At 39.8% G+C, this 27,394-nt stretch overlaps 2 protein-coding genes across 4 annotated transcripts in view; one reads left to right on the forward strand and one right to left on the reverse strand.

Annotated features, from left to right (window-relative positions):
• Nucleotides 1–425: 425 nt before the first annotated feature.
• Nucleotides 426–15,994, reverse strand: mtmr10 (myotubularin related protein 10). Of its 2 annotated transcripts, XM_077518532.1 has the most exons (17): nucleotides 15,840–15,994; nucleotides 15,413–15,529; nucleotides 13,825–13,885; nucleotides 11,694–11,830; nucleotides 11,293–11,365; nucleotides 8,813–8,955; nucleotides 6,255–6,348; nucleotides 6,009–6,156; nucleotides 5,514–5,601; nucleotides 5,312–5,400; nucleotides 4,049–4,179; nucleotides 3,879–3,948; nucleotides 3,721–3,791; nucleotides 3,349–3,521; nucleotides 3,096–3,266; nucleotides 2,756–2,938; nucleotides 426–2,603 (listed from the first exon to the last, which is right to left on the reverse strand). In XM_077518532.1, exons 2-17 carry the CDS (start codon nucleotides 15,467–15,469, stop codon nucleotides 1,995–1,997), a joined length of 2,298 nt encoding a protein of 765 aa, XP_077374658.1. In that variant the 5' UTR covers nucleotides 15,470–15,529; nucleotides 15,840–15,994; the 3' UTR covers nucleotides 426–1,994. The 2 variants fall into 2 exon arrangements, with proteins under 2 accessions (XP_077374658.1, XP_077374657.1); XM_077518531.1 differs by having other exon boundaries at nucleotides 15,413–15,961.
• Nucleotides 15,995–17,112: 1,118 nt separating this feature from the next.
• The window catches only part of myo1ea (myosin IEa), a 58,131-nt gene continuing 47,849 nt past the window's right edge, over nucleotides 17,113–27,394 (forward strand). Inside the window, exon 1 of one of the 2 annotated variants that reach the window (XM_077518528.1) lies at nucleotides 17,113–17,350. In XM_077518528.1, the coding sequence (XP_077374654.1) occupies nucleotides 17,348–17,350 (3 nt within the window). In that variant the 5' untranslated portion in view covers nucleotides 17,113–17,347. The remainder of the gene's footprint in view (nucleotides 17,351–27,394) is intronic. The other variant, XM_077518529.1, reaches the window with a different exon arrangement.

Here is a 27,394-nt window from a genome sequence, read left to right on the forward strand (position 1 = left end):
GCATTTTCCAGAAAAAAATGACGGTTGTCTCCTTCCCGTAAACTTAAAACAGTTCAGTTTAAATGTCGGTATGTAAAGTTTATTTTTGAAATTAATTGTATTACATGCATTTATAATCAACTTGACACTATTTAGGATAAGCGGTTCAGCACATGGATGGATAATGAATTTGTTCAAAAGTAGGCTAATTTATATTACTATTAACTTTGCATAAAATTTGACAAAAGGCTTACACTCACATTTAGTTAAGCAAATCATATAATTTTTCACTCTTATTTGAATTTAATTGAAGAGCTACACCTATGCAATATTGTATTAATACAAAGTAAGTCATAAAACACATCTCCATTGCTCTCCATCTACCGATCCAGTAAAACTTCATCCATGAGTCAGTTTATGGTGAACAAATGAGACAGAGAGGCACCTCAGTTGAAAATCAAATGTATTGATTAGTTACCGGTACATGTTTGAGCCCTCTTCTCTGCCAGGAAACCCTTCTCAGTGCAGTACCTGTTAAAGGTTTAAGACGCCATCAAAATCAACACAAATAGACAACTCCGATATAATTGAGCATTATTACAAAGTCTTCCCAAAAGGCACAAGAGAAAAAGAGTAGCCACGACATCTCTCTTAAGAGAACATTTGCATAACATGAATAAATACATCTGCTGGCACATCGAACTGTGTCACAGTGATCGCAGTCATCATAGAATCAGCAGAGGGCGATAACATCATATAAATATCTCTCCATAAAATATATAGTCAAAATTAAGATTAGACTTATTTAGTACCATTAAAAAATATCAGATTTTAAGCACATAGAAAATCTATAAAAATTGCCAAAACTTATGTTCACCCTCCTTAAGAAGAACCATAAATTGGGTAAAATGTGCAATTAATAGCATTTTTGTAGGGCAGATGCTGCACTCACACAAAATATTCGTTATTGCCAAGGAATTTTACACTTATATGAAACAGGTCACTTTATTGTCTAATATCAAAGGCTATTATTAAGTCCTTGCAGGGCTATAGTACAGCAAACTGCAATTATCAAACGTGCAGTTGTGGTTTTAATGTTTGTATGATTTTACTAGTATTTGGAATTTCACGGTGGTCTCAAGTTAGACAGCAGTGATCAAAAGAGTCTCACTACTAGCTTTAAACAATGAACCATATACCCGTTGTCACCGGACAGTCTTTGGTTCAGCAGCTACAAAACAAGAGACCACCGTTTTATAGAAAACTAAAGATTGCTTTGTGTCCTCTGTCCTTTTGTGAAACTGAATGGTTTAAGACATTAGTTCTTGATGAAATCTCTCTGAAAAAAAGACAACATATTTACCACAGTGAAGTCATTTCAAATCAGCGCCACAGCAAAACACAGCATTAAGTTTGTGGTAGGAAACGCGCACGCATCCATTTTGTTTGCACCACTTGGCATAGGGCAGTTAGTAGTGTTATATTGGGTGCTGCTCTGTATTTAGAAGGGGAAAAAAATCACAAGTAAAAAAGTTTGGTCAATATATTTCCTTGAAGGTACGCAAGTTTTGTATCAGTGTTGAAATGCATCATTGCTGCTGCAATAAAATCTGTATTGTGAGACTTCTGAAGGCTAAATCTCACAAGGTGATATGATCACGCAAGGCCGGCATACGAGCAGTTATCGTCAGCAAATTTTAAGTGCGATATAAGTGGGGAAAATAAAAGCCATATTTTATATATTTCACAGTATGAGGGCACATCACAGTAGCTCGTCACTGGCCAATGAGGAGGATGTACTTCTGCATTCTCGATTTATTCATTTGAATGATTGATGGTGCCATTTTCCTTTTGATGCTCTTCCAGTTGTTGCCTCAGATTTTGAAGCAGCATCAATGTTGCAAATTCTAGCTTATAATGAATTAAAAAAAAAAAAAATTAGACGTTATTTTTGTTAGAATTGTCTGCATTGTTAAGAGTAACAGCGATCGAAACAAAACCCCGCCTGCGCATTCTCAGAGGGCGTCGTTAGCGAGCGTCTCTGTGGAGAGCCAGATCCTCGCCCCATTCAGAAACTTGCTAATGGGGGTTCCGTGAATACTTCGGCGACACAGGTTTCCGACAGGAGTGAAAGGAAAAGAGGAGGAAAGGAATTCTGGCGGGGAATCGTTTGGGGAAGTGGCCTCAAAATACATCCGTCTTTGGTCAGCAGGGGGCCCTTTTGGGCTGGGGAGGGGCGTGTCTCTCGGGGTGGGCGCCTTGTACTGCCTGAGGTGGTTCTGCAGCATCTCGATTTCATCCACCAGTTGGGAGAGCTTGTGGTAGGCGGTAATGGAACCCCCTTTGGAAATGCACGCTTCAGGCACCCAGCGGAGGAAGTAGAGCTTCCAGAGGGCCAAGTGGGAGGGCGTGAGCAGGGGGAGCAAGAGGCCCTGCTGGTCAGCGGGTCGAGAGAACCACTCTCTGAAGAAGCGCTCCGACGGGCTCTCCACCACATATTTCATGGGTGAGAAGTCGGGCTTCAGTTCGGTCCCCAGGGAGCCTCGTCGGGCGAGCGCCTCCTCCCCGCCCTTCAGTCCGTTACGCAGCGATGTGGAGGCTCCTCGGAACACGGAGCCGTATTTCTGGAAGGGGAGCAAAAATGTCCACATATTCAGAGATGGCTAGCTCGATCATCACCTCTCAGTGACATTCTGGATGTTTTGTCAGGAACATTTAATCAATACGAAAGATAAACCAGATAAATCAGCAGACAGAAAAGCTCAGTCTTTGTTACCTTTGTACGTCTAAAGCTTTTCACTTCGCCATTGAGAACACATGGAGCTCCTTTGCCAACGTACATGGGGTTGTTAAAAAGGGTTTGGTCTTTGGTGGAAAATTGCTGTGACCAGTCCCACACAGGAGGGAAGTACACAACTGGGTCCTCGCCTTGAGGGATGGCTTTATTCCTTGCAAAGTCCTACAGAAAAGAGACGAGTGAATATTATTTACAAGCCGAGTATTCTATCAGCGATCAAACAACACTCAAACACGTGACATCATAAAATGTCTCGTGAAAATATTAGAATGAAAAGAAATTCTTATTATTTAAGACCCCCACCCACACACATTCTCACCATCAAGTACTGTGCACGTTGTTTAGGAGAACTGAAGAGGAAAGTGCTGAAGAATGGGATCCACATGCTATCACTTAAGACTGTCAGATAAGCTTCTGTGAACTCAAATGCAGCTGGATACTGGTTCATCATTTGCCACACGCAGTCCAGGAACAGCATGAACAGTGGGGACTTAAAAAAAAATAAACACAATGTAAGTGTCTTAATTAAAAAAAAAAAAAAATGTCATTATCATGTACAAATGGGCAAGTACCTCCTCTTTGTCATTCTTTTTCAAGTGGTTGCATCTGTCCAAGAAGCGATGGCCTGCCATCACCCACTCCTTCTGCACCAAACCTTGAAATCCAACTAGGCTGCGATAGTGAGGGTCCACCATGAGCTGCACCAAAGAGGACACCACGCAGTTCAGGTCGCGGTCCTCTTCCTCTGTTGAAGATGATGGGAACAAAATCAAATTATTTGCATGAAGATCTTTCGACTGATTCAGTGCAATGATGCGTAATGTCTAACAGCATATCAGTTTAAAATAATGTGAAGTTCACTGGAAAGTATTTTTTTTGTTTTTAGTAAAAATAGGAAAGTCTCAAAGGCACCTTATGTTGGTCTTGACCTACAAGTGTTTTACCTTGGAGAATGACTGAAACATTCCTCCCCTCCAAGTGGTACACTATCTCAGATGCGTGCTTCAGGAAGGCCCTGCAATCAGTGTTTTTGACATTAGAAATTATGTAACGGTTTCCATACTCGGGCAGTTTATGAGCTGCTACCATATACACTCCATACCTGACATACTCAAGCCATCGGGAGTTTTCAATGGATGAAAGCCACCTTTCCTCAGTCTCCTCAAAAGGATCTGCACACAATCAAAACAGAATCTTTGTAATCTAAACTGAACTCAAGAATGTTGAGAAATTCCTTCTGTGTCCAGATGGGAGCTGTCGACAAGGGCTCACCTATGACACAGATCTGTCGGATTTTGACGAAAGAACTCTGGATGTCCTGGATGTTGGGCAGAGACTTGTCCAAGTCTAAAGTGAAGACTTCACTGCATTGTGGGTGGCTTTTTGTGATGGCAGTGATGATCCTAACACATTGTACAAGACACACTGAGGATTAATGAACTCTAAAATTCAAACAACTGTCATTTTCGAGCACCAAAGTTGTACTGCTGGAGAACCTGGGCTGTGTTCAAAATAATGAAGTCATCCTCTGCTTCCTACACGCTATGGATATTTATATAGTGGACTACTGGATAAAATGTAGCATAGATTAACTGGTAAATAATTATGATGAACGATAGCTGGTTCGCTTTCCATAGTCCAAACTAAATTACTAAATCATAGCATTATTTTGTTTTAAGCAGAGTGTATTTTACAAAAAAATTAATACAAACGATATACCGGTTTGATTATACAAGTATAATTTGAATTCATGCTAACCTCCCCAACAAGCCATTTTGTCATGCGTCTTACGATGTTGTACTTCATAAAACTATACTGTAATGACATAATTTAATAGAAATTTTAGCCTTTTAGCATCCCCCCCCCCTTTTTTTTTGGCTTCAATTCAATGGACAGTCTTGTTCCATCCAGTGTGCGTGCCTTGGCAATATGGGGGCAGTATAATTCAGACAAACGGCTATAAATAAGGCCAGTTCACAGGAAGCAACAGTTATATTATGCATTCTTCGCAGAGGATAAAGAATATATGGCTGTGTATTGGTCTAACATTTGTGTTTAAAAAGCCATTGCTAAAGTATAATATAGCAACAACTATGTCAGTTTGGTTAGCCTAGAATTTTGCATCGTTTGCTAGCGTTACGCTAACATCTGTCTACTCCTAAGTTAAAAAAACAAACGAACACAAAAAAAAAAACGGTTGTTTTACATAAACACATACTTGTATTTTGTTAAGTTTAACTGCAATCTTCAACCGGGATTGACCTTGTTTTTGAATGATTAATAACGTATCTTATTTCAAAGACCAAATACAAAAATATGATTAAAAATACAGTAGTGAAAACTTGTACATCTATCCCCTTGCCAAACTGCTGCTTGTTGTGAAGTGAGTTGAATTCACTGCCACCATACTGTGGTCGTATCCCAAATGTTTCTTACTTACCAAAACTACTTACCAAAGATATTCCAACAGTACTACAAAATGGCAAACTCACCATTTAGGGCAATAAGGAGTGATTTTAAATTAGAATATAATACCTCTGCTCAATCTTCCTCTGCTGAACCGGGTCACACACGCTGGCCATGCGCACAAGAGCGCTTCCATTGCGGTGATTCCAGCACCAAAGCTACAGCAAAGGAAATAATGGCTCAACTTGGTGGGGTGAAAGGAAGCAAAATGAAAAACAATTCCTGGTCATTTTTTGACAAGCAGCACACGTTAAGTGGAATTGCCACTCACTGGGAGGCGGTTGCCAGTTACATATATAGAGTACTGCTTTAGATCCTGGTCTGCGAGAGAAACTGGGACGACAATGTACTCTGGAAGACTGAGAACCAGTAGAGAGAGAGAGAAAAAAAAAAAAAGGACAATGAGTTACAAAATTTATGCTCTCAAAAAGTGTTTGTTGTTCATGCAAGTACATTGTTCACAGCCATTTCATGTGTCAAGTTGCAAATGTGTAATTAAGGAGTAAACAGCCGCATAAAACACTGAACAATGATTACAATGCAACCTCTATGAGGTCACTTTTGGACTCAGTCACACCTCCAGTCAAATGGAGACAGGCATTACAAGTGAAACACAGCAAAACAGTTTAGAGTGTAAATATCAGTCTTGCCAAAACATACCAGGTATGACTCCAGGGAGAATTTTAGACAGGCAATAATATTCAAGGAGGTGCTGGCATACTTTCCTTCACGCTCATTGCACTTGCAAAATAACAGCAGTCCAAACCTTGGAGAGATGTTGTAGAGCTCGTTTATGGAGCACACTCTCCACTCCGAGGCTCCCGTTCTTTTGATCTCTCTGTCCCACTCAGATCGTCTGTCAAAAATGGGCGTTTGTAATGCTCCTCGCCGGATGGAGCCGTTGAGTCGCTCAGCTGGAAAATAAAGACACGGGAAGTCATTTACATTTGTATGTATAAAGAAGAAACATTTGTAATATTTTATTATTATGAGAAATGAATGTTTTTAGAACCTTTGGATTCATGGTACCGCCGCCCGTGATACTCAAAGCCAAACAGCAGGTGCAGATCGGCTGGATGAGAGTAGTGAGCAATAGCGAGACAAACCTACGAGAGGAGAAGCACAACCGAATGACTGAATCAAACTGGGTAAGACTATGTTTTATGAATATTTCATTCAGAGGACCAGGAAAAAACCCCAAACTAAAGTCATGCTTTTAACACAAGAACAAGAGTGACCTGGGAACCAAGCCTTTTTGCTCTGGATTGCACTGGAGTCACACAAAGCAGGCCATTCAGTAGAGAAGCTGTGATTAGCATGAGGACACCAAAGAAAACACAGTGTGTGTGCGTGTATAAGGGAGTACCAGACTCTGTAATTCACTATGGCAAAATAAGTTATTATAGGTTGGCTTAATTCCATATGCCGTAAAGAGAAAAAGAGCCAGAACTATTTTTTTAACGTCTCACTGTAATTACTAACATTGTGTTCCTAAATTTGTACAGCAGTGAGGAGGGGCTAATACACTTCTATTCCAGAACTCCCATGTTGGAGCAAAGCGAACCTTCTCAGTCTGAACATATTACAAGAGTTCACAGCGGCCAAATACAGGAAATGACATCATATGACTATTTGCCCTATGAGACAATGCAGTGAGATGGCTCATATTCACTCTCACGCTGGTTGTAAAATCACCCCATCTTCCCACACTTATAATTTTTATACAGTCGTCCCTTGAGACAAGTGTTCAATTCATTTTGTGATACTGTTCGGAAGTCCAAACGCTCAAATCATCCTTCCCCACTGATATGAATGGAAATGCCATTAATCTGTTCCAGCTTCCCCCCAAAAAAAACATTTTGTCATGTGGTTTTTAATAAGAAATTATAATATTAAGACACTCTACAGAATTTAAAAGTTTATGGGTTTTTTGTTTGTTTGTTTTTTTAAAGAAAGTTTACAGTTTTCTTTCCCAAACCCTTAACTATGAATCCAATCGTCGGTCACGGTGGTGAAATAAGGAAGTGTACGAACATTGCGGCTCGAGTTACCATTACCATTTGTTTTTAGAACATAAAAAGAAGAATGTAATGGACCATCGGCTATAGTGAACAACCCCTCCCCATAATTTGTCTGTTATATCAAGTTTACACTGTCTGTATGTGGAGATGTTGGTCAACAACTGACTCAATAACTGCAGAGGATAACACAGCAACACCAATGTTATGTGTTAACCGGTCTATAACATTTTGCATTGTTTGTTAGCATTAAGCTAAACTGACTTTCCTAAGTAAAAGAAAGCTACGTGGTTGTGTAAAAAAAAAAAAAAAAAATAAATATGTTTAATTCTCTCCGTTGTCTTCAGTTTGACAGTAATTCCATCACGATCTGACAAACTGCAGCTTTTTGTGAAGTGTGTCGAGTTCAATGCCACCAGAGACTGTTTGTGTCTCGAACATTTGCTCACAAGTCAAAGCAAAAAAAAATCCTCCAAACAACAGCAGCCGGACTGCTCGTATCTCAAGGCACTACTGTAATGTCATTTCATCGTGAAATTCAAGTACAGTATAATATTTATTATGCACACAAGCCACTAAACCATTATCTGGAATGAGACCATGAAAGGTGTCTTTTTCACTCAATTGCTTCTTTAGGTTCAGGCTTACGGTCCGGTACTGGTATTGACTGACATCAAATACTTATAGAACCATAGTCTTGTCGTGTGTACACTACATGTATATATATTGCTTGCCAAATGTGGCACAGGTACAGACTGCGGAAATAGCTCCCAGATGGCATGGCAAGAGATGAGACACAAACTTTGTATATTCATGTGTTCAGTCACTGCCACGTTTTATAGAAATGTACAAACGTCCACAGCACAACTTTACATAACTGAATTTCACTTGTCAAACATGTTTAAGTTGTAGCTACCACTAAGGAAGAAACTATACGATGGTTAAATCATGACGTTATAATTATTCTCGTTATTGAGGAAGTGGCCATGTCATTAAATTAGTGTATGTGTGTACGCAGAAGGAAATGAAAGGGGCAGCAGCATTCAACTTCGACATGTACAGAGGAAGCAAGTGCACAAAATTGATAGTCAGCACTAATCTTCACATACAAGACATCAAAACAAAATCTGTAGGTAAAAACATAATTGTATCGAAAAATGCAGGGTCAAGGTCATCATACACAACCACAAGACTTCTTCAATTTTTACAATTTTTTAACGCTAAATGCAGTTCATGGCAATCCAATTCCAGTAATTAACATTATGAAAGGTTCTGTTATGAATATTTTTTTATATTTTTATTTTTTTATTGTGACTACCAAGACAAGGTTTAAAAAAAAAAAAAAAAAGATAAAAAAAGGCATCAATCACGTCTTCTCTCATTAGTTGATGACCAGATCCTGGTAGCAAAAATATGATGTGTGTTCTGGGACTTTCCCTAATATAAACGCTGATTACAACTATTCATGCCCAAATGCTGAATCTTTAAACTGATTCAAGACCACATAAAAAATGACCTGGCATAGAGAACCTCAAAAGAAGCAATCACTTACCTTTTTAGCACTCTCCGGCCCGGCCTCATCAAAGCAGAACCTTATGATCCGCAAGTCTTTACAGTAAAGGATGAGCTCAGTGGGGTTAAACTTGAGCTTTTGGTTTGATCCCAAAACCTTCTTCTTCCCCTTTGTATCATTCACTGAAAGGAGTAAAAGTATGAACGGGGTATTTTATTAAATGCGCCAAAAAAACATTCATAAAAAGCAGCTACAGCTGTGTATACAACTGGAAAACATAATCAGGTGTTAGCCAAAATGAGTCCTGATATCACTCAGCCTTTGGATTTAGACAAAGCCCTATGTGTTAGCATGAAACAAGCGGGCCTCATCATTACAACACACTTTCTTCTGTGCTCAGTGGGGCCTGCTTGTAAGCCATTAGTGGGATGTGCAAACAAGGCTAATCCACAATCAAATGCCTTTTTTTTTTTTTTTTTAATTTATTGAACATATAAACAGATGAACAGCAGAGATAAGGGAAAAAACAACAACAACAACAACAATCAAAAGAGAAGAAAATCCCAATAAAATAATCATTCAATCAATCATAACTTACATGTTCAAAAGGGAGTAGGAAGAAGTTAGAAACTTATCTAGTCCTACCCCTTTTACTAAATATATTTAAACTTATTTCATTATTAATACAATTTTAATTTACTATTATAAAAAAAAATAATAATAATAATAATAATAATAATAATAATAATAATAATAAATAAAATATATAACCCAAGTTATATATATACACAAGTGCACTTAAACATATTCACATTTACCAAAAACATATATACATAAATTTACTAAACATATACCATAATACCTATCTAGATCATTTACACATACTCACATGTACAATTTTCATATTCTGGTCTGACATAGATAATTTTTTTGAACTTTACTTTTAAACATTTTGTTAAACTCCAGCATTGAGTCACAATTTTTCAGATCAATTCCCAAATGATTCCACAGATCAACACCTTTTACAGATACACACCTTTGCTTAATATTTGTTCTTGTTTTGGGTTTTTTGTACACACTTGTACCCCTTATATCATAAGGACTGTGTCTCATTTCAAATAACTTCTGAGTACTGTGGCAGAGTAAATTGTTGTAAACTTTATACATTATTTGTGCTATTTTAAAATCCACCAAGTCATAAAATTTCATTGCATTTCATTTCATAAATAGTGGATGTGTTGGTTCTGTATATTTTGATCGATTAATAATTCTTATAGCTTTCTTTTGCAATTTGAAAACGGTGTTAGTATTTGTTTTATATGCCATTCCCCATAATTCTACACAATAGGTCAAATATGGTAATAATAGTGAACTATATAATATATATAATGATTTCATGTTTAAAACATCCTTACTTTTATAGAGTATCCCTATGATTTTTGACATTTTCCTTTTAACAGTTTCTATGTGTGGCTTCCAACATAATTTATCATCGATAACAACTCCAAGGAATTTATTTTCATTCACCCTTTCTATTTCAATTGAATTCACCATAATTTTGACTTGATGAGTGATTTGTCTAGTGCCAAAAACTATGAACTTGGTTTTATTTAAATTCAATGATAATTTATTCACATCAAACCAGTTTTTTAATATATTCAATTCATACTCCACAGTAGTCAGAAGCTGCTTCAGGTTTTCTCCTGAACGTAGAAAGTTGTATTATCAGCAAATAAGACACTTTGTGCTGGCATCACTTGTTATCAGAGGGTAGATCAGGTAACAGCTAAAGAAGAGTCATTAATTCTACAACAGGGGTGTCAAACGTACGGCCCGCGGGCCGGATCAGGCCCGCGAGACAATTTTGTAAAGTGAAGAAAAAAATAAATAATAATATTGTCGGACCAATTAATCAGCCAGCCACAATAAAATATATAAATTTGTAATTTCACAAGCAGTCCTAAGATGAGTAATGTACTTACTGACTCGCCCTGGAAGTCACTATTTTACATCCAACTTAATTAAAGTTGTGGTTTGTTTAAAAAAAAATATAGATATATTTTTTAATCATGGACCAACATAAACGTTTTAAATATGACACAAATTCAATTACTGGTACCACAATTACATATTATAAGGATTAACATCTTCATTAACTTCATTAACTGTGCCACACAATGCATTCTGGGAACTATATATATGCAAAACAGATTTAACACGTCCGGAACTCATACAGGCAAACTGCTGCTGCGTTTCGTTTGCATTTGTGTTATTTTTTTTTAACAATAGATTACAGTTGAGCTCCGTAATTTGCCCAAAAATCGAAAAAATCTTCGTATAATTGACGGCAATTGTTTTGAAGTTATATACCATTATTTTACCTCTCCGGCCCACTTAGTAATATATTTTCTACCATGCGGCCCCTGTGCTAATATGTGTTTGACACCCCTGTTCTACAAATATCCAGTGAAAACAAAACAACAAGCATTTAATGTGCCCAAAGTAGGGACCAGTCTTACCTGTTACCACGTGCTCTAAACATGTCAGCGGGATATCATGCTCTCCGAGAAGCAGGTGGGACAGCTGAAACTTCTGAGCGACAAAACAAAAGCAGAATGTGTGACTCGACCCACTAAAATCTGGTTCAGCAGTGACTTGGCACTTTATTATCTCTGAAACAGTCTGCAGTATAGCATAGGTGGAAATGACGCATGTTCTCACTTCACAATGAAGAACAGGAAAGTTTACTTCCTCTTTCATAGCTCATTCACACTACAGACATGGAAGTGGGAATACCGTACACCATTTTGAGTCATTCATTCATCTTTTGCTATTTTTTTTACGCACGAGTAACACTTTTTGCTGACAGCGACTGGCATTTTATTCAGTACATGACCACAAAACAACCTTTTAATCTTACCGGTTTGATTGGAGCATCTTGAGGGATGAAGGAGACCTTAAAGTTGGTACATATCAACTTCCCCCAAAGGTCATCTTGGCTGCTTTCGGCACTGATGCATTTCCTCACAAAGTTTACCTCGTTAACTACAATTTCCCCTGAAATCAGAAACCCGTTCAAAATTTTGAAGAAGCTAATAAATGGGCATTTGAAAACAATGTTAAACTTTTTAAATTGACAGCTTTAGGGTGCACTGGTACCGTTGTGGCGTAATTACCCTTCCCTCTTCCGACTGTTGAAACTTCTTGAATTATTAGTCATTATGTCAATTTTTTATTGTGCAAGGCTGTGATTACAAGTAATACCAGGTGGAAGGACAGATCACAGTATAGTATATGACACATACAGGGTTTTTCCAGGCTCAAATTGAAGAAGAACAAACCGCCTCTCGCTTTTCAAATTCAACAAGGAAACGGTGAGTAATTCTGCATGAACAGAATTAATTGCAGCATCCATTTGTCTGTTAGGTTTGTCTGTTTCCCCCCCGCAATCAGCGCTGAATGGTTTTGTCCCGCCCTGATCAACGCCTGATTGGTCCGACCTAAAAAAGGTTGGCTGCAAACGTATCAGCGGGAGCGGTACAAGATGTATTCTCCGGAGATTGTGAACACACAAATACCGCTAATTCAGCTTGCTGGCAAGGTTATAAAAAAGGTGCAAATGTACTAATTTAAACAGCTAAAAAATTAGTTTAATAAACGTTCTTTTTTTTACGATTAGGCTAATGTTGTAATTGTGGAGTGCAATTGAAATTGTAATTGAATTTCAATTAATTGCACAGCCCTAGCTCATGTAACACATAAAATAAAGTTCTATTTTAATAAAGGTGAGGGACCCATCAGAATGTGACGAGCCAGGATGGAACGTAACAGCATCCATGGTAGACCATAAGCTGAACCGCAGTGCGCCTTTGAGCCTCCAGGACTCAGCAGTCCCATCCCCACCATAGCTTGTCGTGGATACTGTGTTAGACCGTGAGAAGACTTTTCAAGACTTGAATAAAGACAATATGTTTTAGGCAAGCTGGGATGTCGCGGCCACTGGGAACATAGTGTTAACGTGGTATGAGCCATCACATCACAAACTTCCCAAGACATTAAAAAGAAGAAGCGTTTCATCAAGTGAACCAAACTCATGACCAGGAAGCTGTGGTAAATTCTGTACAAAAATGTTTCGGCACTTTCACTTTGACTCCATGTGAAGGCATTCTGCTCAAGTATATAATGTTTTTTTTATTTTGTTCAAGAGTATAATTATTCTTCCACATGGTATTTCACTTGTGAATTACTACTTTTAATTGGCACACCACAGTTTTATTTTAAAGGCTGCACTGAGCCACTTCCTTGAGGATCCCTTGTCATCTGGTCAGTCCTCAACCAGAATTATATTTAGAATTGAAAACTCTCCTGCTACTACAGTTAATGAAGCAGCTGCATGTGAGACTGAATTCTTCTAATTAGCTGGCATAACACTTGAAACCAACTTCCACGTCAGTGCTTTGTAGCAGTTATATACTAAAGAAAAACCCACATGATAAGAAAAAAACAATACAAGACATTTAAAAAGGGCAAGATGTAAAAAGATAAAATTGCAAAATGACAAGGTGGTACTACTGAGAAAGCTCACCAACCCCCCAATTACCCTATACTCAAAATATATTCAGTGTCTGACAAAAGCCACTTGTCATTTATTGTTAGCGTTGCTAAACTTTGTTAGCAAAAGTAAAGTCTGATATTGTGTATCCCTTTATTTCACCGCGTTGCTGTACTGTATAAATGACAGCGATACATTTTCAGCCTTCTGAGGTAGAATCAGGACCACAACAGGGATGGGATGGCGCCAGTTATGTAAACGAATTCCCAGAAAGGTGTGAGAGAGGTGTGAAACCGGACACCTGACATTCACTTGTCCTGCCCTGCTGTGTTGACAGCAATTGTCCGGAACAAAAGTGTTTCAAATGTCACAAGACACAGGCGTAGGCCCACATCTAATTATTAGAATGTGGATGGTTTGTTACGGAGGCTGCAGCTATCAAATATTTTTATAATATTTATTGTCCACTTGGGACTATAGAGAACATTTACCAGCTCACCTGGAAGTAGCTTAGGCTCCAACTTTTTAATAGGGGGGTCAATGGTCTTCTTCAAATCACTCTAAACAGGAAACACAGTAACCAGCAGTCGGTGGTTAATGAATAATGGCAAAAATGTGACATTCCAAAGTAGGTCATGAGAATTATCACTTTGTTTATTTTTTCCATAGAAAGAGCAGCTACATAGCAAGGCTCCCCAAACACTGCCATTTATACAAAGCCTTTATGTTTTACCAAATAGTGTCTTATATGCACCAAGTCTCCAAATAGTTCCAAATTGGATCCTGTTACAATTTATAAAAATGGAAAGCTAACAATGCTGAATGCTGATGACACATCACTTGTTTATGAGTTTAGTGGACCATTAAGAGTTCCCTCTAAACAAAAATCACGGTCTTCAAAGGCAGCAATCTACTGCACCTACACTCAAACAAGTTAAACAACATTACTGTATGTCAGATTTCAAGAAATTACAAAATTGTGGAACAATGTATTAATTTCAGTAATTCAAGTTAAAAAGTATTCACAAGTTGAAAGTTTTCACAATTACAGTTTAGCTAAATAAAAAAAAGTCACCAATTTATGACTGAAATTGGCTCAAAGTTGGACTAGTGAAAGTACTTTCCAAACTGATTCTAAAATCTGAAAAATACAGCATTGTCTATCTTTCCATTTTCAGTTGAACTACTGAAATACAATAAATTAACTTTCCTACGCTGTATTATGTGTACATAAAATAAATATTAGTAACTTATCTGACCAAATATTTCATCCAACTTTCACCAGAGTATGTATGGGTGCACATTCTACCTGGAATTGAAAACTTCAATGTGATTAAATTATTTAGTTCATATATATATATATATATATATAAGATGATTAATCAGCTATCGGAATTTCTACCAAATATCTGAATTGGCCTTTAAAAAATCCATAACGGTTGGGCCCTGCATATTTCTATTTATTTTTTTAAACTTAATGTTTTAAAAGCAGTCGCAGGATGTAACAAACTACGCTCTACTCTAGTCGGTAGGTACATTTTTCATGTATCTCTACTCGTGTTTTACTTCCACACATTTGCTTGTTACTTTGTTAGAAGAGGCTTGCTAATTTTTTTCCAACCAACCTCTGCAGATGATGACACAACTGTAAAAAAAGACAAAGAATGGTAATTGCTATCTTGGTGTCTAATGAGGTGGAAAAACCAGGTCCAGCAGCAACATGAAGAATTAACCTCAACAACAACAGTTTTTTTGTTTTGTTTGTTTGTTTGTTTGTTTTTTAATGTTAGGTGACCTGCTACATGTTTTGATTTGGAAGTTAAAAGTGGGGAAAATGTACTCTACAGTTTTTTTTTTCCTTTTGAGTTTTCAAAACACACAAAAAATGTTTACTTTGAAGTAGATCAGGGTCTGCACTTTTTCATAAGTACAGGAGTTGAATCACTACTTCTACGTTTACCAGAGTGCTGTCTGTGAGTAGTTTCGCCACCTATGAAAGTGAGTCTGCATGCAACTAAGAATCTGTTAATTTCCCCACATTAGATCTAAGACACAATTTCATAAACATTTGTGTTGCGTCCATGTACCTGCACAGGAGGAAGATAACACTTGAAGGTTGGTTTCATGGGTTTGACAGAAAACATTGTTTATGTCCGCTCTGTCGAAGCTTCCGTTTAATGGGCGTTTTGAAGAACTAGCTTCCACTGGTGGGGAAACACATCAAATGGAAGCTTTTAAGTGAAAGTCCGTCTGAAGGTTGAACAGGAGGACGTCCTTAAAGGAAAAAAATCTTCACACAGACGTATTGTTTGGACGATGGGACTCCTCCATTTCGGGTTAGCCGCTTGGGGAGAAAAAGTTGACTCAAGTTAAGGTTGGGAGATCGGCGTTAGCTCACCGCGCTCGTTAGCATAAAGTACGAAATAAAAAGTTTGGGAAAGCTAAATTCGCACAACTTTAGCTCGCTATGAAAATATAGAGGCCTCCGACAGGCGTCTACATTTTCGTAACCACCTGTTCCCGAAGTCCAGAGCTGCCAGTGACTTCCTCAAAGTGTGACTAATTCAGCCGAGCGCAGGATCAGATGCAGTCAACGGCTTAACGGCCATGTTTGGAAAGTGGCGACGTCCCGCCCTACTTCCGGACTTCAAGCTGAGGCTTCCCACGCACTGTAAAAGTTCAAATAAATGTGTTTACTGACAATTACATTAACTGAATAGATATTTACACTTTTATACTGTAACAGTATACATTAAACTGTCGCTTCTGGTCACCAGAAGCCATAAACGGTCGAAAGGTACATATTTTATGAACTACAACTCCCACGATCGTTTCGAACGATTCATTAAAAAAAAAGAAAAAAAAAGCTTTATTGATACGTTACAATGGACAATTTTAACGTGATGTATCATTTTAGTGAACGCCACAGCTTCAAAGTCTTTTGCTGTTTATATTATTTATTTTTAATGGCGTGTAGTTTGGGGGATTGTATTTTCCTTTTATTATAGTAGGTTTCCGTCTCATCTGAAGTATTTAAAATGTACACACACTGGACATGTTAAATATAGCTACATATTTGACCAGTGAACAAAAAGAACGAAAATTATTAGAGCAGTGAATGTAGAAAAACGTTGGTGTTTTTTTGCTTTTGTTCTATAGTCTTCACAGTCTAAATGTGAAAATATTGCCTCATGAAAGAAGCCACGAGATGGCGCTGAAATACTACGCTCTGAACGTGCTCGAGGTTTACAACTTAATTTACTCATGCTAGTCATTGTCAATTTGTGGCTTTCACCAATAGTTTATTTAACAACAAGGGGGAAAAAAAGACATCTATTATGAGTGATTTTGTCTGCAGCTTCATCATCACATAAACAAATAATTGAACTTTAATGTATTGTAATACAGTATTTGAATGGTGTGTTGGCCTTATATGGTGGCTGGAAAGTGCGAAACAAAACAAACCGGTTATGTAACATCAAAGAGTTCAATAAATTGCCTTTCATGTTCTTTCATCAAACGAACTGAAACACATAAATAATAATAAAAAATTAGATATTAACGATATTTATGTGAATTAATGAATACAAAATACTATAGTGACATTTGTGCTCATCATGTCTATAAAATACGGTACCGTACTTTTGTTAGTTATCGGTCGTCTCGTAGTTGCGCATGCGCTTTGTCACCTAATGAATATTTAATAAGCATCTCAGCTCGGCACCCTTTGATTGGACCGTGGTGGCTCGGTTTCCTGTTTTTGTTTCACAGTCCCACTTTTGAGGGCACTGCTCTGCGACTAACTGAGCTCGAACTAGTCCGCAAGCTGCTGTCACAGGGCTCAGACGACGTCATTGCTCACAATGGACAGAGGACACCGCTGAAGTGGCCGCATCCACGCGTGTCGGACGCTGTCGGAAATAACTCACGTCTACTTTGGATTTTGGCCCTGTGGCTTCAAAGTTGACTCTTTTTAGACATATACAGCATTGCCGGGGGATTAGACAAACGTTGCTTTGAAGATGGTGAGTGATGTTTAACGACTATTTTTATTTGTATGAACATGACTCCTAGAAAAAGTTGTAATTTCCAGTGAAGCAAACGCTACTTACTTTAGTGTATTTGTGGCACATTTAATTTCTGAGTGTCGTTCGGTTAAAAATGTTTGTACAGTACTGACTTTGGTGCCCAGTGACAAACACTCAGCGGACACTTCATTAGGTACACCTGCTTTACGTTGCGGACATAATGCTTAATTTTCTCAGTTTGCAGCTGAGTTTAACACATTTTTTCTCCTTTATGTAACTGAATAAGCCAATACTATAAAGTATTAGAAACACCAGTCAGAATGCAGTGCAGTTCCACACCAGTGTTAATAGGACCTGCTGATACTTAACAGTTCGTCCTATTAGGGATCATGATGAATTTAAAAACTGCATTGGAATCTTTGATAATTCATATAGTTTGACACATGAACGACACAGCCTTGTCACAAACCGGTTATTCATGCGACAGGAATCAGGTAGCATGTGTCAAGCCTCAGTGTGTGTGTGTGGGTGTGTGTGTGTGTGTGTGTGTGTGTGTGTGTGTGTGTGTGTGTGTGTGTGTGTGTGTGTGTGTGGGTGTGTGTGTGTGTGTGTGTGTGTGTGTGTGTGTGTGTGTGTTTGGCTGTTCATTGCATGGAGACAGGTTTTTCCTGGTTACTGGATGGCATCCATGCAACAGACACACCTCGAGGTTATGTGGCCTCACTCAGTGTTGTGTTTTGGCAATAAGTCCTCCAACAATCAGGTTGAATGGCAAAATGTAGAGAGTTGCCCTTTGGGACTTTTGTTTGTTTTTGTTATTTTGGGGGGTTTCTATATTATTATGGCCATGTGCAATTTTTCCTCTTTGATGTTTTCAGTCACGGACCAAGCTGTTCACATCTGGGCTACTTGTAACACCCTAAATGACAAAGGGTGCATAATGTTCAGTCCATATAGAGCATTTCTCTGTCAAAGTGATGATTTAAAGTACATCTAATTGAGTCATCTATTAGTGAATTAACTGTATGACACAGTCTTCATCCAATTGAAATGTATTGATTGTAGGCCAGGCATACTGCTCCTATATGAAAAATAGGACACCATGGATCAAACTCATGTAAAAATGTTGTTTACCCATATTTAGGTGTTGTTAAGGCCATGTGATTAAAACAGGGAGTAAATATTTATACTTCCATTCAAAGTGAATAGCATTGCTCGGTAGCTCCCTCTCTGCCAGATGCTGGATAGCACGTCGGTATGACAGCAGATGGTTTGCATTATTTTCTCTTTCTCCCAGACCGAGCCCCCTCTCGCTCGCTGTCGGTTTCAAAGCTGGCGCTCCGTTCTATGACCCGTCGCTGCTGTTGAGATTTGCTCTGGAATTGAAGCTCCCTTTCTCGAAACAGGACGGACACCCATTCACCTGGGGAACTCGTTAGGCTTGTTGTTGCTGTGGTTCAGCACGCTCCTCTTGAGCTGTTCCACACATCCTCCTTTTCGCAGCACTCCTGTGGCTTGTGATGACTGCGAGGGAGTTGTTGACTTGTTAGGTCCAGAGTGTGAAACAATCTGAGCTATACAAGTGATATCTGCCTCACTTGAAATTGACTGCTTGTTCAATAATAAAATGACTTAGTGCCTTAGGTGTCTTTGTCAGAATCACAGTCATCATTAAACTGTAGCAAAATAATGGAACTAATGACGCATTATGGCAGTACAAAGATAAGTCTCTTAAAATGTTTTTCCTTAATTTCATAATTTTTTTATTGTATGTACTAGGCCGGCACGATATATCGTTTGTACATAACGATTGCGATGTGCGCATGCGCGATAGCCACATTGCAAGACGTGCAATGTTTTTATTTATTTTTTTAGAGCCAGCAAATGTTTGTTTTGCTTCATAAAGGTAGGAAGCTACCTCTCGCGCTCTCCCCCTCCCTTCTGCTAATCAGTCACCGGCGCATCGCATTGTTTTATCATCCACAAGTTATATATAAAATGACTCATTTTGATCATTGTATTCAATTTTCAATACTCATATTTAACACTTTGCATGTGTCTCTAGAATTGTTGATGGGGTAACTGGTTGCTTTCACACCGGAATACTGTACTCGTCCTCCCTTATGAGACAATCCCAAGTCATCGTCAAGTTTGGGCTATAAACCGCAACTTTTTTCGTATAGCTAAAGTTTCATAGATGCACGAATAGCTAACAAACAACAATGGAAACGTATTGGTATAGATCAAAGCACAAGTTGCCTATTTTCCTGAGTTTGATAAAAAAAAAAAAAAAAAGGCATTCCAAAATGTACTTTGATGTTCTTTGAAGTCTGCCTTTGAAGTGACTAGAAAATCAGACGCAAAGCAAAATGAAGGCTCAGCTCATTTTCCCTCATGTTCATTTATTATTATATGAGCATAGATGAATGGAGTGATGGGTGTAATCATTATGTATTTTGTTTCCACATTGAATTGTATAGTGAGTTAGGGGCGTATTTGGGGATGCGAGGCAAACCCCGTCATGGCCCATCCATGTCGGTGTATGGCAAAGATTATGACAGCAGTGCTACTGCAACTACCAAGAGCGTTTTGCTCTTGCCGTTGTCAGTTAAACACTTTTGGTTTCACCATGAAAAAGTTTGAAATCTTTGTTAATAACAAATATTGTTTTAGATCAAAGACATCTGTATAAATCAGGTAGGCTTTCTGAGACTTCTTGGAAAAAAGGCAGTTGCTGCGTTTGCCTTATGGTAAATGCACCCCTGCTCGTGATGACGTCAGGCATTTAGTATTCCTGGCCCTGATGTAACTCTTGACTGTGGAAGTGGTCAGACGAGAAATACCCAGCACTTTTCTCCTCTTGTTGCATATGCAGTGTTCACTGTGTCAATAAAGCAGCGTGTGTACTATCACTGTGGTCGTGCGACTCTACATTTAAGCCTCGGCCTTGTTTTCCGACTGACTGGCAGCCAGACCTTTAAGTAATGTGAATCCTTGACTAGATAACCTCATCGGCTGTATTTCACAGTGAGTAATGGGGAAAGTTAGCTACTTGACCTAATTATAATGTGCATGATAACCACAGTGTTGACACTATGGACTTCCTCCTGCCTGGACAATTATTACACAGCAGTAATGTTTTATGACTTGTTGTTTATGTATTCATCTTTTAATCTGTGTGTCGTTCGGGTTGCTAAGTATTAATTTTGTCACTCCAAAAGATTTTCCAACTAGATTGCTCCATTCTCTCAAAATCCAGAGGCCAGGGATGTCCAGTCTAGTTGGAACTACTAGAACTACTGCAACTTTAAAACGACTACTAATAAATTTGTTTTATATAGAGCTTTTTCTAGATATTCAAACTATTAACAATAGAGGTGGGAATCTTGGGGCACCTCACGATTCGATTGCGATTACGATTCAGAGGCTACGATTCGATTATAAAACGATTATTGATTTCCCCCCCAGGCAGCAGAAAAAAAACAATGTATTTTTGTGCTTTTAATGTTTCGTACATTAGTTACAAAAATAGTACAAAAGTCCTCTCAGGCCTACATAAACTACTATTTCAGTATCAAGTTAACAGTTCAAAACAGTAAATAAAATACTCAAGTCCTCATTCTGTAACAACAGCTTTTAAGTATATTCAGTCTTCAACAGAATAAAACATAGCATTGAGCAAAAATATATTATTTTTATCCACTCAAAAGTGCATTGAGGTATAAATGAAAGACAATGTGAACTACTACTTCAATACAAATGCCTAAAAAAAAAAAAGTGCTTTCCTGCTTTTTAAGTTGTGTAAAGATGAACATGTAAACATTAAAGTTTCTCAGAGGTACAAAAAAAAAAAAAAACCCTCAAGTGCTTTTCTGCTTTTTAACTTGTGTAAACATGAACGTGTAAACATTAATGGGATCGTTCGGCTTTTTTAACATGAATCTCAATTTGATCCTCACCTCCCGTGTGTGCGATCAGCACTGACTTCTTTTTGACAGCGTTCGGTGACACGCGTTCTGGTTCGACGTTGGACGAGAAGAAAATAAAAAAGAAAATAGTCCAGCAAGCTGGCTGGGGTCTCGGAAATAAGCGTTTTTCTTCTAAAAACTATTTGTTTTCAAAAGCGTGATACATTTCCATCACAATACTCTTTTTCTGAATAAAGTCAGACGCCATTACCGCCAGTCACTACTTTTCTGTTCGTTCGTTCGTATCACTGCGCGGCGCCCTGTAGAACGCTAACCGACGCACAGCAGCCAGCTAGCTGATACTTCCGCCTCAAGTTGTTTGCCTTTTCAGAGCAGGTCTGATCCCACGAAGAGGTGGGTTGGTCAGCTCAGCCATGCTTGTTGTTGTTTTGAATCTCGAGGCGTGAGTTGTGGATGTGTACTCTCGGTCCGTCCCAAAAAGCGTCCCGAAGACCGCGCGCGCTACTGCGTTTCAGTTCCGCGTACTTTTCGCTCGTTTCGCTTCCCTTGGCATATTTATATAATCGGAATTTGGACGTTTGTGAATCGTTCTCGATTGTTCCACGGCCGAATCGTGAATAATCTAAGAATCGGAAATTTTGCACACCTCTAATTAACAACTACAGTGACAAAATGTCTCTTCAGAAAGTTAGTAAAGAGATTTCAGTTGCAGAAGCAAAAATGTTTTGATCCACCTGCTGCCAATTAATGAACATGTCACATTAATGATCCACAAGTATATACTGCAATTTACTGCAGATGGTTCTGATTCTGAATTATGAGTTCTGCTCATTAAGTGCATGGACAGAGCTATATTCTGTTGAGATTGTAGGGTCACAAGCCACACTAAAATCCTGAGAAATCCTTAATTATTTGCCTAAACACATCCATCCATCCATCCATCCATCCATCCAGTTTCTTAACCGCTTGCTCCTCACAGGGGGATGCTGGAAGCCTATCCCAGCTGGCTTCGGGCAGTAGGCGGGGTACACCCTGGACTGGTTGCCAGCCAATCGCAGGGCACACAGGCGAACAACCATCCATACACACAAGCACACCTAGGGACAATTCGGAGGGCCCAATTAACCTGCCATGCATGTCTTTGGAATGTGGGAGGAGACCGGAGTACCCGGAGAAGACATGCAAATTCCACCCAGGAAGGCCGGAGCCTGGAATTGTCCTTGCGTCCTTTGCCTTAACACATATAACAAAAATCTCTTGGGGAAATGTGTGGCCATCAGCATTTGACATCAGGCTTTGCAATTTTTGAAAGCATACTCTTGCCTTGACCAAGGTTCGCTAATTGACATTGGAGCAGTGTTATAAACGTCCCCAACTGCAGTTCAGCGCTAGTTTGAGAAGCTTTATGACATCACACTGCTCCAATATGTAGTACAATTCATGCTACAAGTTTCTCGAAACGGGATCTGTTCTTTACAACGCGCTCATGAAGACCTGCTATTAACACCACTGCTGAAAACACTGAACTGCTAGAGCAGGCGTTATCGAAAAGCTTGTGAAAGTCTATTCAGACTAGAGCTGCGCTGAACTGAACTGCATTTGGAGACGAAACATTTCTTGCCAGGCGGCAGTTGTGCAACACTGTTCCCAGCATTGCGCTTTATTTGCATTGAGTGTAGTTGCAACGTCTCAAAGGAAAAAGTGCAAAATAACATTTCAGAAGGAAGGGCCAATCGACATCAACATTAATGCGATTATGCCACTGTATAAATTCACTGAACACAGAAATCAGCATTTCTGTGTCACCGCTGTCATCTCTTACTGTTTTGTAGCAGCGTGTAGATGTCTGCCGGCATATTTTTCTCACGTGACATGACAAAACTGCCGGCAGACACCTACACGCTGTTACAAAAACCGTAAGTGATGACCACGGTGACACAGGAATAAGAATTATAATAAACATTCCTTACCATTGTGCTTGGCTTGAATGATTGTTTGCCTCAGTAGTACACATGGTTTTCCCTATTTAATTGGCTATGCTCCTCTAAGGGTTTCGCTTGTGTTTTAGTTTACCCTTTGGTGGGTTGTTTCAATCTGTCACAGTACGTCATCTATCAATTCAATTTATTGACGTCCAACGACGATAGTCTGTCAGATTTATATGCGTCACTGATTTGATCGAACCCTGACTTGGATCTGAGGATTCCTTGTGATTTTCTTTGAGTCACTTGAACCATTTCGTGTACATCTTTACAGGCATTCCTCAGTGAACTGATAACATTTGAGTATTTGCATGATTTCTGGATTTGACTGTACTTCCTTTCCACTAAGCAGGTGAAGGTGAACATTGCCTGCATACATGTCTATTCCCCTGTAGGTTGCATGATAAGAGACGAGATTGGAGAATTATGCTTGGCATCTGCGTGACGCTACTGAATATCAACATCACATTTGAAAAGGCATGAAGGCATTAAGCCCAGTAGCTCATCTGTTAATAGCTTTCCAACTTAAAGCCTGAAGCCTTTTACTTGGCTGTGATCTGATACAACAATAATAATATTAGACTGTCACTGCAAGGTCCAATGTTGCTGTTGCGTCTCAGCCAAAAATTGTCTCAGGGTAGATGCGGCGGCGCTCTAGAATGTATTTGCATGACAATCCCCCATTGCCTTTGTGGGCTGTCAACAAGGTCAAGGTTTGTGTTCTGGTTGTCTGCCGAAAAGTTCTCATTTTCAACTATTTTAACTTCCGAGTGTGCCACTAAGAGCTTTTTTAGTGGTAATTATCTACCATATTTAGAGATTATTTTCAATCTAATGAATTGCTGTTTTTCTTTTTTTTTTTCTTTTTTTTTTTCTATGTTCTTATCAGAAATTGATGTGGACAGGGGAGTTCCACTTTGAGCTGCCAAATTGAGAATTACATGTGATACTTCAGGCTAGCAGGGCGGCACGGTGGAGGAGTGGTTACCACGTCCGCCTCCCAGTTCTGAGGATTCCGGGTCGAGTCCAGGCTCCGGCCTTCCTTGGCGGAGTTTGCATGTTCTCCCCGTGCCCGCGTGGGTCTTCTCCGGGTACTCCGGTCTCCTCCCACATTCCAAAGACATGCATGGCAAGTTAATTGGGTGCTCAGAATTGTCCCAAGGTGTGCTTGTCAGTGTGGATGGTTGTTCGTCTGTGTGTGCCCTGCGATTGGCTGGCAACCAGTCCAGGGTGTCCCCCGCCTGCTGCCCAGAGCCAGCTGAGATGGGCGCCAGCACCCCCCGCGACCCTTGTGAGGAATAAACGGTCAAGAAAGTGGATGGATGGACTTCAGGGTAACAGTTGAGGTCAATACAAATATTTTAATTGGGCCTTTGTTTTTTATTTTGTGTTTGAGTAATCCAATTCATTTTCTTCAATTTATGGAATAAATCTCTATGAGTGCCTACTAATATTACTGTGTTGTGACCCTGCACTTCTGGATCATGAGGAGAAAACTCAGCTAAATGTTGGCAGAGCAATAGGGAACAGTAACCGAGTCAAGATATTTAAAGGCTTGACAGGTCGTTTGTTCCTCTGGAACATTGTTGTGCATGGTGTTAGTCACACCTTTGAGGATGCCACTTCATGCCCATGTATGGAAGAATACTGTACAGTACTATTTGACTAGCCATTGTGTTTTTGGTTCTTGATAGATGCTTCCTGATGTGATGTGACAAAGATGTTTGGGAATCGGAAATTATCGTTTAAAGGGCCAAAACTTTACACAACATTTAGTAATATTATTAATTAAAAGACAATTATTATTAGACACATTATATGGATTTTTATAAAACACAATTTATGCTCTACATTTCACATTCTTGCTCAGATATCGTGCTTGTTGTCAGTGAGTAGCTCTTTAAAGTGCCATTCATTATGTAGTCCATGTTCTACACCATGTCACAGAGTGAAACAGTACTTGGAGACACTAATGCCATTGTTCAGGTCCTTTTAATGAGAGGTGTGTTTTTAGTTAAGCATTGTGGTTCAGCACGCTCCCCTTGAGCGGTTCCACACGAACGGACCAATCAGAAGCGAGCTACGCCCCGCCATCTACGGCGTCCAAGGATTGGCGACGTGTGCACGTCAGCCGGCCACGAGCGACGCGGCACTTAAAATTCATGAGCGCCGTAGATCATGTGATCGACGGCGCTCATCGACGCGAGAGCAAACGTGGAGGCATAAATTAGGCTGTAGATGGCGGGGCGTAGCTCGCTTCTGATTGGTCCGTTCGATGGCGTTTTTTCTTTTTTCTCTCTCTCTCGCTCCCCGCCCCCCGCCCAGATAGTTTCCGTGAAGGCAACTGGCGGCGCAAATCGACTTCCCTGCTCGGAGACCACGGCTGTGCATGTGGATATGTGCCTGGGACGAGAGGCGGAAAACAACAATAACAAAAAAAAAACAAAAAAAAAAAACTGGGTTCGCTAAGCGCACGGCTGTTGTGTTTTGGCGAGTTTACGGCCGACACCGGTGCAAATTGGCAATAATTAATTGCCACGGTGATGAACTTACTCTCCCCCCGGCTTTGTTTCGTGTTTCTGAATTAAATTGAACTTCCTGAATCCGTCATAAAATGCAGAGGAATCGCCACTCTGTGGCATCCCAGCCATAGCGACAGCGGGACTTGGTGTGAAACTCCAGCAGACACCGATGTGTATTGTGATGTGTATTGCGCACAAGTCGGAAGGCAAACGCACGAGCGGAGCAACGCCGTAACCCCCCCGTGCGAGCCCGTCGCAGAAGCATACTGAGGCCTTAAAGCCTAATTTATGCCTCCACGTTTGCTCTCGTGTCGATGAGCGCCTTCGATCACATGATCTACGGCGCTGACGTGCACACGTCGCCAATCCTTGGACGCCGTAGATGGCGGGGCGTAGCTCGCTTCTGATTGGTCCGTTCGATGGCGTTTTTTCTTTTTTCTCTCTCTCTCTCTCTCTCTCTCTCCCCGCCCCCCGCCCAGATAGTTTCCGTGAAGGCAACTGGCGGCGCAAATCGACTTCCCTGCTCGGAGACCACGGCATGTGCCTGGGACGAGAGGCGGAAAACAACAATAACAAAAAAAAAACAAAAAACTGTTCGCTAAGCGCATGGCTGTTGTGTTTTGGCGAGTTTACGGCCGACACCGGTGCAAATTGGCAATAATTAATTGCCACGGTGATGAACTTACTCTCCCCCCGGCTTTGTTTCGTGTTTCTGAATTAAATTGAACTTCCTGAATCCGTCATAAAATGCAGAGGAATCGCCACTCTGTGGCGGCCCAGCCATAGCGACAGCGGGACTTGGTGTGAAACTCCAGCAGACACCGATTTGTATTGTGATGTGTATTGCGCACAAGTAGGCCGTAACCCCCCTGTGCGAGCCCGTCGCAGAAGCATACTGAGGCCTTAAGCGTTCTACAGGGAGCCGCGCAGTGATACGAACTAACAGAAAAGTAGTGGCTGGCGGTAATGGCGTCTGACTTCATTCAGAAAAGAGTATTGTGATGGAAATGTATCACGCTTTTGAAAACAAATAGTTTTTAGAAGAAAAACGCTTTATTTCCGAGACCCCAGCCAGCTTGCTGGACTATTTTCCTCTCGTCCAACGCCGAACCAGAACGCGTGTCACAGAACGCTGTCTGGGGTAAGTCAGTGCTGATCGCACACACGGGAGGTTGAGGATCAAATTGAGATTCATGTTAAAAAAGCCGAACGATCCCTTTAAGGTGCTGATTATTCCTTATTTAAATATCACTTGATCAAGTTTCTTCTAACATTTCATACTAAAACAAACGTATCATTCCTGCTGATATGGTATTGGACTGATATTGTTAATTTACAGTACTCTAAGCTAAAATATCAGTATTGGATCGGAAGTAGAAAGCGTTGCATCGGGACACCCCTACTGATATGGTATCGGACTGATATCGGTATCGGACAGTACTTGAGGCTGAAATATCGGTATCGGATCGAAAGTGGAAAAAGGTGTATCGGGACACCCCTAGTGCTTCAGCATGCTAAATTAAATACTAAGCAAATTAATAGTTCCCTAAATAAAGTTTTCCAAACTTTCAACAGAATTTCTTAACTCTTTGAATGCCAGCCATTTGC

This window comes from Festucalex cinctus, chromosome 4, assembly GCF_051991245.1.
Source record: "Festucalex cinctus isolate MCC-2025b chromosome 4, RoL_Fcin_1.0, whole genome shotgun sequence".
NCBI classification, from domain to species: domain Eukaryota; kingdom Metazoa; phylum Chordata; class Actinopteri; order Syngnathiformes; family Syngnathidae; genus Festucalex; species Festucalex cinctus.